This window comes from Alexandromys fortis, unplaced genomic scaffold, assembly GCF_014885135.2.
Source record: "Alexandromys fortis isolate MF-2015 unplaced genomic scaffold, M_Fortis_MF-2015_v1.1 scaffold_514, whole genome shotgun sequence".
In the NCBI taxonomy this organism is placed as follows: domain Eukaryota; kingdom Metazoa; phylum Chordata; class Mammalia; order Rodentia; family Cricetidae; genus Alexandromys; species Alexandromys fortis.
Window position 1 is genome coordinate 49,145 of NW_026068420.1, and position 11,635 is coordinate 60,779.

The following is an 11,635-nucleotide window of genomic DNA, read 5'->3' on the forward strand; positions in this document are numbered from 1 at the left end:
ACCTTAGGTGTCTTTTGGCCATTTGAACTTCTTCTTTTGAGAATTCTCTGTTCAGTTCAGTGCCCCATTTTTTAATTGGGTTAATTAGCATTTTAAAGTCTAGTTTCTTGAGTTCTCTATATATTTTGGAGATCAGACCTTTGTCTGTTGCGGGGTTGGTGAAGATCTTCTCCCAGTCAATAGGTTGCCCTTTTGTCTTAGTGACAGTGTCCTTTGCTTTACAGAAGCTTCTCAGCTTTAGTAGGTCCCATTTATTCAATGTTGCCCTTAGTGTCTGTGCTGCTGGGGATTACTATAGCTTCTGTGTGATTATTCGGTTATGGGCAACGGGAAACTAATGAACAGTCTTCACTTACATTGTTATGTGGTTTGAATGAGAATGACAATAGGCTCATATCTATGAATGATTAATTCCCAGTTGGTGGAATTCCCCGTGAAGGATTAGAAGGTATGGCCATGTTTGAGGAGGTATGTCACTAGAGGTGGGCTTTGAGGTGTCAAAAGATTCAAGACATTCCCAGTCTCTCTCTTTTTCTCTCTCTTTCTCTATCTCTTTCTAATCTCTCCCTCCATTCTCTCCATTTCCCTCCCTCCTCTTTCTCCTATCTCTCTATCTTTCTTTGTGTTTCTCTGTCTCTGTCTGTGTCTCTCTCTTCCTCTATCTCTCTCTCATACACACATAGACACAAAAACTATTTTGCTTTCTCTCTGTATTGTTCTTGTGTTTCAAAATATGAGCTCTCAGTGATTGTTCCAGTACAATGCCTACCTGACTGCTGCCAAGCCTCCTTAAATGATGATCATAGACTCTAACCATCAAAAATCATAAGCTCCAAGTTAAACAAATTCATTTACAAGTTGTCTTAGTCACACTGTTTTATTTCAATAAAAAATACTCTAAAAGAGTATCCTAGAACAAAATGAAAAAGTTAGAAGTAAGCAACCATTATAAACAAAGCAGAAATTTATTTTTGATTGCAGGTCAAATAAATACTACACAACTTAAGATTTATTCAGAGATATTTCATTGGAAGCAATAAACATAGGTTTCACAGAAACAAATACAGAAAAGCTAATTAACATATAGAAATCACTGTTATTTTAACATAAAAAATTAGTTGTCACCTAATTTTGTATTAAAATTTAACCATTAACTTAATGGTTCTGATGTTAAGTCATTGTAGGAGGAAACTTATAAAATCAGTCTACTACATTAAAGTTCTTAATGATAGCTAGATTCATAAGTTATATTCAGTAAACAGAAAATAATACAGCAATGATTTTAAATGAGTGTAAATAAAACAATTAGATGAAGGCATGAAAAGCCTTGGAGACTCATCTCCTAAGAACACTTACATATTGGATAATATGGATAAGATATCTTACAGTTGAGACACAGAATAAATAAATATCTATTTTTCCAGAGCAATGGACGCAGCAAAGTTCATCCCTGATGAGCCTCAGTCTAGAAGCAGAAGGAAGCAAGATCTCGAGGAGATGCTGATAAAAGTGGGGTTGTCTGTTGACTACTGGCTGCCTAAGCTTCAGAAAGATCTGGGTGTCACCTGTGTCCAGGCCTTACAACACTTAGAAGAAAAAGACCTTCAGAAGCTGAAGTCCCAGATACAACACACATGGGAAGAAAAGGCTCTGGAAAAGCTGCTTGACCTCTCACAGCCAAAGAGTGTTGCAGAGTTGCAGGAGACTCCAGGAGAGATGATAGAGAGCAGACAGCAGCAGGCAGGACAGGCACTGCAGGAACTGAAGGCCTTGCAGTCAGAAGGGAAGCACAGAGAAGAGGAAGAAGTTAAGAAAAAAGAAGCAGAGCTGAGACAAGCAATGGAGATCCCCGAAGAGTGCTGGCCAGGGCCAGAAGTGCCCCTCAAAGATATTGCTGAAACAATGGAGAAACATCTCAGTCACATAAAAGCGGCAATGATAAAAAGTCAAAACTTCTCAGATAGAGACCTGCTAAGATTCACATCTGGTGGGCTGGTGCTGCAGGGAATTTATAAGACCAGCCACCAAAAGGACTTGGCAACAAGGAGAGAAGAACTACTCAGGGTTCCAAAGGAACTGTTCCTCTTTGGGTCTGAGCAAGGAAAACGGATGGAAACAAAAGAATTCACATCTTCAAAAGAAGAATCCCTGTTCACTGAAACTGTGGAGAAGTTCGGTTTCCGGTTAACACTTTTAGCCAAGGCTGGAGGCTGGGGATTTAATTTTGAAGGTGGAATGGATAAAGTCAAGCATATTGAGTCCAAAGAAGTCCACCAATCACATTCTAAGCACACTTATTTCTGCTCATCGAAGTTCAGCTACAACCCACTAGCCTCCTTCCACTTTTGCAAAGATCAGCTCCAACTCTCCACCGCTGCTCTCAAGGAACTGAAAATCATTGAGGAACAACTGGAACACACGGAAGGACCAGACATATTCCTTGTAGTGAGGAAAAGGACTGAAAACTTCTTCAACAGATTTGGCTCTCATGCTAATCAAGGCCCTGTGCACTTTGGGGGAATATTCTACTGGAAGGCCATTTCAGAGGGTTTCGAAAGTGGCCATCTGGATTATGTGAAGCGGCAGGCAGCAGAGGCCTTAGATATTTATGTAAGAGGGAGCTACAGTGGCTTTGGATTTAATGTTGAAGGAGGGATGACGGCATCAGATGCACATTCAGCAAGCTCCTACAAAAATTCAAATAATCAACAGCTCCAAATCAAAGTTCAATTATCTATGGCCCAGATAGGTGGACCACCAGAAGCAAATGGAATTGTTCAGTGGACAACTGGCCTTCTTGCAAGCAACAAAACTTGGTGTGTCATTGACCGAGAACTTCAGCTGGTACCCATTTGGGACATCATCCTATCAAATCACAGAAGCAATTTTAAGGACCCCTTTCTGGTGGCTAACTGCCTGACAGAAAACTATACTGCTCTGACAGGCCTTGCTGCCTACATCCAGCCTGGAGAACATATACCAAGTACAATAAAAGAAGCAGAACTTTTCCTGGATGTTGTGAAATCCTGGGAGGTCTCAGACCCTGAAGAACAGCTTAACTACCTGATGGATTTTATGCAAACACTGGCTCACAAAACAAAAGGATATGATGTTTGGATTAATACATGCCTTACAAATTGTAACCTACAAAATTTTCTTATAAACACTGTCAACTTTTGCAAAAACTCTTCCATTAAAAAAAATAAGTTTATTAAATCTCAATTCCGCAGCCTTCTAGAAGCTCATGTGCACAAAGTGAAAAACTTTCCTCAGGTGAAGTCAATCATGCAGTGGATCAACCAGACAGAGTCAGAGGAACAGCAAGTTAAAATCATTGAATTATCTGAATTCCTTAAAAGTCTAAAAGAAATCCAAAAATCTCTCATGGAAGCAAATGAGAAGTCCGAGTCCCGAGAAACAGTGGAAGCAGCTCAAAGAAAGGCTACCTGTGATGTCACCACAGCTCTTAGCTCCTTCTTGAACTATCTCAGAGAATCAGCGCAGCCAGACATGCAGCTGCTACTGCTCTCCATTGCAGCTGGTGCAGGCTATCAGTTGGAAAGCCATGTTTTCCAGCCTCTCCTGGGGTGTGCTGAGATAAACTTCCTACTGGATGAAATACAAACTGTCCAACACAGATATCAGGAGCTAAAAACTATCTGCACAGACAGGGCACAGGCATTCCTAGTGCTCAAAGCTATGACCACCACAGTAAATGTCTCAGAGATTTCTCCAGAAGAAAAAGCACAACGCTTGACATTAACAAGGCAGCATATGGAGCACTTACTTTCTACTAGAGTTACACATCTCATCACAAAGTTTGGAACAGATCATGATTGGGAGAATCTAGAGAATAATTTGAGATTACTCATTGATGGGAACTATGAAGACACCATCTCTTCTTTGCAAATGGATGAAGTAAAAAAGCAATTGCAAAGTCTCCTGAATAAACAGGAAGAAACTTATGAACAACAAAATGATGATAGCAATGAAAAAGAGGTGATAAAAAAAGGACCTTTTCTAGACTTACTCCAACGTCTGGGTCTAGAACATCACTACCCAAAAAGGATGAGCAGAGCTGACTTCCATCTGATCTATAAGACTTCTGTGTGCAATACACAGCCAAGATCTGAACAGGAACTTCCCTTCTATTTCCTACAAAAGCTACTGATGCTAGATTGTGGGTTCAGACATCTGGTCTTCAAAAATGATGGAAATGCAGACACCCAAGACTCAGTAGTCCCCTCCAACCAGGAAAATGATGTTGTTGATCCATACGAAGAGCTGTTTGATGACAGTGATGAAGTCACTAATTCTTCACCCACTGAGTCCTGGCCCCACATTCACCCAATGGACATCCAGATGGCCATTTTTCACTGTGCAGATGATCTTGCAAGGCAATACATTTTTTCTAAACTTTCCATTTGTCAATTTGCACTCCCCCTTGTGGTGCCAAATCCCAACACTTCTCAGATGGAATTCTCTCTCTGGTCTCTCAGACATATTAGGAAAAGCTGGCAAGAGTCAAGTAAATCACAACCAGACAAGAGCTACCGTCACAGGAATCAGCGGATGTGCTGTGTCTCTACCCCCATTGTGTCCTTCATTAGAGTTGGAAATGACTTGTATGCTTCCAAATCACAGATCATAAACTCTCTCCTCAGTAGACATAAACATGACGTGTTTTTTCACAGGCACTGCAGAGGAAGCAGCAAATATTGTCTCCTGATGGAGGGAGTGGTGGAGATCTCCTGGTTCTGCCCTGGGGGTCAAGGTGAGGACACATTTGACAAGTGTGTGGCCTTCACCAATCTTCATGGAGATGCCAAAGAACATACACAACAACTCAGCTTCCTGCAGGATGTCTCTTCTCTCATTGTGATCCTCATGTCAGCTTCTGATAACAATAAAGAAAACCAAAACTTTGTCAGACACATGTGGCAGTCATCAAAACCTGTGATCTGTCTGATTGATGACAAAGAAAAATTCATGACTAATAATTCAGGCAGAAGGGTGAGGATTGGCATTAGGAATAGAAATGAAGCAGAATTAACAGAAGAACTCACAACTGCCATTGAACATTTACTAGAAGTCTCTGGCACTGCTCTCAGTATAGAAGACTGTTCCCAGATGGCTCAGAAACAAGGATTCATGATTGATGAAGATCAAAGAGCATTGAAGGAGGCCAAAGAAAAAGCACAGACAAATAAGAAACTCCTAGAGCAATCCAGGGTATCTCAGATAAAAGAAAACTTGCTGCCTCTTCAGGGACAACTGTGGCACCATTGGTGTAAGAAAGACAAAGAACTCTATCATCTGCAAGAAAAAGGGCGTCGGAGCATTGAACAACACAAGAGTGACATTCAGAAAGAAAAACAAAAAATACGGTGTCAGCAGTTTAAAAAGGCCTTCCCTCTTAATGGTTTTATGCAATCTGTCCTACAAATTCTCAAAGAAGACTCAGAAAATAACCTCAAATTCTACTTCTTATACTGGTTAAGTGTGGTTTTGGAAAATCTAACTGTAGAACACTTGGAGATTTTACATGGAAAACAACAATATTTGTGGTCACAAGTACAGGCAGAAAAGCAGAAAGCACAGAAGAGCAGCTCCCTGACACTCTGGCAGAAGCAGATAGAAGCCATCTCTACCGAGATTCTTAACTGCAATTTAGGAATTGAGCACCTTCTCCGAGAAGTTGGACAGATCTATGAAGCTCTGGAAGAAATTTCCTCCTCTAGAGACAGCCTTTTTCTCTGCCTCCCCCAGATTGCTGCAGATTTGATGGTAGCTGGGGTTCCCATTGAGCTGATGGATGGGGATGCTTCATATGTGCCTGTAAAGTGGGTGACAGCTGTTTTTGACAAGATCTCAGAGAAAGTTGGAGATAAAAGGTTGTTTGTTCTCTCTGTCCTGGGCCTACAGAGCTCAGGGAAATCCACCCTACTGAATGCTCTGTTTGGGCTGCAGTTCACAGCCAGTGCAGGCAGATGCACCAAGGGGGCCTACATGCAGCTCCTGAAGGTGGAAGAGACATTCACGGAAGAACTTGGCTTTGATTTTGTGCTTGTTGTAGACACAGAAGGACTTCGGGCTCCAGAACTCAACAACAAATCCCGGAATTGGGACAATGAGTTGGCAACATTCGTCATTGGCCTTGCAAACTTGACTCTGATCAATATTTTTGGGGAGAATCCATCAGAGATGCAGGATATCCTACAAATTGTTGTCCAGGCCTTTCTGAGAATGAAACAAGTGAAAATCTCCCCAAGTTGCATCTTTGTCCATCAGAATGTGGGAGAAGTTACAGCTAAAGACCAAACTATGGAAGGACGAAGGAGACTGGAGCAGAGACTGGATGAGATGACAGCATTAGCTGCTGAACAGGAAGAGTGCTCAAACATAACCCGCTTCAGCGATGTAATTAGATTTGATGTCAATAGTCATGTCTACTACTTTGCTCACCTCTGGGATGGCAATCCCCCAATGGCCCCTCCCAATCCTCACTATAGCCACAACGTCCAGGAGTTGAAAACTGGGATTCTTAGGACCGCCCAGCAGGAATCCAAGGGAAGGATCATGAAGATTTCAGATGTAAAATTCCGAGTTCAGGATTTGTGGAAAGCCCTGGTCAGTGAGAATTTCATTTTCAGTTTCAGGAACACCCAAGAGGTCATAGCCATGAGTAAACTGGAAACCATGTATAACCACTGGACCTGGGAGCTGAGGAGCCATGTTCTGGACTTACAGAATCAGTTGAACAATCAGATTCAGAATGGGAAAATCCTGACACTCACAACTAATGCACTGGAGGGTCCAGTCAGTACAAAATATGAAACCATCAAGCAAAAATTTGACAAGTATTTTGAAGAAGACTCAGATAGTGAAACATTGGTTCAATGGAAAGCTAATTTTGAAAATAAGCTATTAATGCTTAAAGATGCCCTTATTTCAGACACCAGAAGGAAATGCAATGAACTCATCAGTCTTAAACAAAGCCAAGAAAGACTAGAGAACCAAAAGTCACAATATGAAAATGAACTGTTAGAGAGGAGCCGAAAGTTAGCTTTAGATGTGAAGGGTAAAGAATTAAGTGATGAAGAATTGCGTGAGAGATTCAATCAAGTTTGGACAAGTTGGATCTGCAATGTGTCTTCTACTGTACCCCTTGTCACAGAGCCTGACATTGATTCAGATGCTGAAAACATTTTCCTACTGTGTTTCAAAAAGGACAAAAATATCGCAGAAAGACTAAAGAAAAGGAGTGGGAAAATGTTTGACATCAATTATGACAAGCATGTCCAAATGAAAAAAAGATACTATGTAATTTCAAAAAAATTAGAAACTTGCCATAAAGAGTCAATTAATAAAACTACCAACAACATTTATTTAAGATTTGATGAAATAATTAAAAATATTTGGAAGCAAAAGCGTGATTACAGTCAGCATGATTTTCATAAAATCCCAATTATAATAGAAAATGAACTGAAATCTGTTTCCCCTGAGGAAGAATACACATTTACCAGAGACTACACCATTGACTTATCCTTGTACTTATTCCAAAGAGCAACTAAGAGTTTCAAAGAAATGCATAAGGCATTCAAAAGAGCAAATGATCCTGTGAACTATCTAGAGAGCAAGAAAGACGATTTCTACATGAGTTTTAAGATCTCCTGCCAAGGTGCCACATGCATCACAGCTTTTGTGGACTTCCTGTGGCTCAAGCTCACTCCTGCTGCCGCTGCCACTATATGGCGGAGAATGGTTCTTAAAGTAGCTGGGGACATGAGAGTCACTTGCCCTGCATTCAATGGAAACAGGGCTAACCTGGAGAGACATGTTCTCATTTCTCTGGCAGAAAAAGAAAACTTTGATAACTATTGGCAGTACATTCATCATCCAGAATCCTTTTTCAGGGATTACATTAGAGACCACATTAGAAGCTACTGTTCAGAAAAAGGAGGTGAAAAAATAAAGACTTTTTTAAAAATAAGTTTAGGGGACATAAAGAATGCCATCCTCTCTGCCATTCATAAGACCACAGAAGTAGCCAATGATAGCAGCACTGCTTCTCGCTGGTTGGATTTGTTCTGTGATCACCTAGGGAGCAACCTGATCTTTCCAAGAAGAGACCTGATAAGCATCGAGCACCAGGAGATAAAGGACACTGAGTTTCTCAAAGAAGCCATGAGTACAGCTTTAGATCCTGCACTGAGGAAAGTCGAAGAGGACTGCTCAAGTAAGTCCATAGATGAAATGGTTCCTGACATTGAGAAAATTCTCTCTGACCAGCTCTGTGGCTGCTGGAAGCAGTGTCCTTTTTGTAAAGCAATTTGTACCAACACCATTGCTGAGCATGATGGAGACCACAGTGTGCCATTCCACCGTCCTCACGCTGTCAGTGGATGGTGTTATGATAAAACAGATTACTTTGTCATTGAGTGCTGTACTACTTCTGTAGCAAGTAACAGTACATTTACTTTCAATGGCGTCCAGTGGTTCCCATTCAAGAAATATCGAGAAGCAGGAGGTGATTGTGCCACATGGAGCATCACCCCAGACTCATCTACCCAGCCATATTGGAAATGGTTTGTCTGTCACTTCAGATCAGAGCTAGAAAAGAATTATGGAAAAAAATTTACAGACTTAGGTACTATTCCAGATTCATGGACCAAAATCACAAAGGAAGAAGTACTTAATGACTTGAAAAAACAGTAATTGCCACACACAGAACACTAGCACTGCCACACAAATTTCACATTAGCCTAATGGAAATTTAGGTAGCATCTTCAAGGTTCTACCTTTAAAATGAAATAAGTAAAAACAAATTAATTAACATTTCAATATTTGAAGATTTCTTCTAAAAAAAAAAACCCTTTCTCCTTTGATTTCTTCTGCTTAAACATAATGTGCTAAACATGAGAATGTATGATAAAATCGGCATCCATTCATAAACCTCTTTCATACTTGATTATTTCTAATATGCGTTTAAATATTTAGTGACTTGGAAAAAAGTTGTCTCATTAGGAGATGCTAGTATTTCTGGCTGTGACAGATTCCTTTAGAACAACTGAGTGGGAAACTCAACCAGCAAATACATCTGAGGAAATGCTACCTTAAATTAGTTTAAATAGATGTTTTTACCCACTCTAATTATGGGAAAACTTTGCTGATTTTCACTGTATCAACCTCCATTAATTATTAAGGATGTCAAAGTAGAGCAATTTAAATAGCCTCTCTTCTGGAAAAAACAGTCACATTTGCTGATAACAAAGCCATGGATTCAGGAACGATTTTCACACAAATAAGGGGAAAATAAAAAATACCTAATTTTTCATATTATATTATTACTCTTTTTCTTTATATCTTTGTATTTTTCTTTTGATCATTGAAAAACAAATACAAATCACAAATATTAGTATTGAAACCTGGAGTACACAGCTACAACCTCTATAACCTATAACAGTGAGTGACATGCCTGCAAGTTGTACAGCTGCAATCGTACCACAAATGTTGTAGGATTAACCAAACACTTCATGATTGAGTTTAAGACCCTTTCCATGAGTGGATCCATACTTGACACTGCTAAGAAAAGGCCAAGAATCTGATATTAGATAGGAATTAGGCCTATTGGAACACCTATTACCATTATTGTGATAAAGTAACATGGCAATAAAATGATCAGTGCTTTTCTCAACCTGATTCAGAGAAGCTTCTTATAGTATGTGGGAATTAACACAGAGACCTACAAGTGGACAATGTGCAGACAGGGAGAGATCTAAGAGCACTCAGTCCTAAATGGCACATGTTCATCAAATCCTTCTCATTGAGACTCAGAGCTATGCTAAACAGGAGGCTGAGAGATTGTAAGATCTAGAGTTGAAACATAACTCCAAGAAAGAGTACCTGAGAAACGTCACAGGGCTGATGCCCATGTGAACTCACAGAGACTGTGGTAGTACACACAAGATCTGTTCAAGCCTGACAGGGGCCCTAACCTTGAGGGTGAAACTGGACACAGTATCACAAGCAAAACTAAGAATCTGTCTACCAAAGAAAACCAACCTACAAATCACAATCCCAGAGAATTTAGACAATGAGGACTCTAAGAGAGACTTACATAGATCTAATCTACATGGGAAGAAGAAAAAGACAAGATCTCTTGAGGAAATTGGGAGCATGAGGTCCATGGCAGATTGTTGAAGGGGAGGGTAGAGGCAGGAAAAGGAGCAGGAAAAAATGTAGAGCTCAATAAAAATCAATAAAAAAAATGGAGCTTTGTGCAACTGATACTTGCTGTCCAAGGAAAATCTCTTTTCTACAATAGAGTCCCACTGTGTGTATTATCTCCACTACAGGCAGGATCCATGACAATGGAGTCCCGCTGGGTTTATTATCTACACTGCAGGCAGGCTCCATCCCAATGGAGTCCCACTGGGTGTATTATCAACCTTGTAGGCAGGCTCCATATCCAGGAGCATTTGATGAACATCAAACTCATTGAAATTTATGTGGACTTTTTGTCTTGGTTTGTTTTATGTGAAAATATTTTTGTCTTATTGAGTTTTTACTTGTTTATATTGATTTTCACTTGTAGTATTTTTAGAGGTGTTTTTGTGTATTATTTTTGTTTTGTTTATTTTATTTGATAGTGTGTGTATTTTTTTAGGAAGAGAGATACAAAAGAAAATGACAAATTTTTATACATATATAGTTGATAAGGACCAGGAAGGAACTGAAGAAGAAAAAAAAAACATAAGCAAAATATAGTATTTTGAAATTTTTCAGTTAAATAAAAATAAAATGAGCATGAAAATTATGTATGGATATGAGAAAGAATTATAATGGAATTACACTTTGGTGATCACAAAATAAAGGGTTATGATGTTTATCAGTGATTGCCAATATGACAGACTCTAGAACCACCTAGAAGACAAGACTCCAGGGACACATCAGTGAAAGAGGTTTTTAGATTATATTAATCTACACCTATGAGATATGATAATGATTAGATTCATGGAGGTGGGAAGTCCTTCTCTAGCTTGGAGCACAGTTCCCTGGGCTGCAGTCCTAGATGCAGAAAGAGGAGAAAGTTACCTGGTCACAGAGCATTTACTGCTCTTTATTTGTTGACTAGAGATATAGAAAGACCATCTGGCTCAAGTTCTTGCCTCTGTAATTTCCTCCTCTCTGAAATCAAACCATAAACTGTAAATCTTTCTCTCTTTCTTCACCCCCTTCCTTCCTTCCTTCCTTCCTTCCTTCCTTCCTTCCTTCCTTCCTTCCTTCCTTCCTTCCTTCCTTCCTTTCTTTTAATTATGTTTTGAAGCTCTTTTCTAGACAACTGAGGTTGGGAAGATTGTAATTCTAGGTGTAGTTATCTGGTCTTAACCTTTGTTGGACTGTTTTTAATTATATTTGTGTGTGTGTATGTATGTGTATATGTGTACATGCTTGTTTGCTTGTTTTATTGTTTGTTTTTACACCCTGATCATATATTTCCCCCATTCTCTACTCTCAGTTCCCCCACATTCCCTCTCCCTACCCTACCCATTCCTCCTACATTTCTATGCAGAAAAGGGAAGGCTTCCCATAGATATGAACCAGCCATGGTATACGAAGTTGCAGTGAGACT

The 11,635-nt window shown here is 39.8% G+C and overlaps 1 protein-coding gene across 1 annotated transcript in view; it reads left to right on the forward strand.

Annotated features, from left to right (window-relative positions):
* Positions 1-11,293, forward strand: part of LOC126495659 (interferon-induced very large GTPase 1-like) — a 33,723-nt gene extending 22,430 nt beyond the window's left edge. The window contains exon 3 of the mRNA XM_050133253.1: positions 1,425-11,293. Within this exon, the coding sequence (XP_049989210.1) occupies positions 1,429-8,718 (7,290 nt within the window). The 5' untranslated portion in view covers positions 1,425-1,428 and the 3' untranslated portion in view covers positions 8,719-11,293. The remainder of the gene's footprint in view (positions 1-1,424) is intronic.
* The last annotated feature ends 342 nt before the right edge of the window (positions 11,294-11,635 follow it).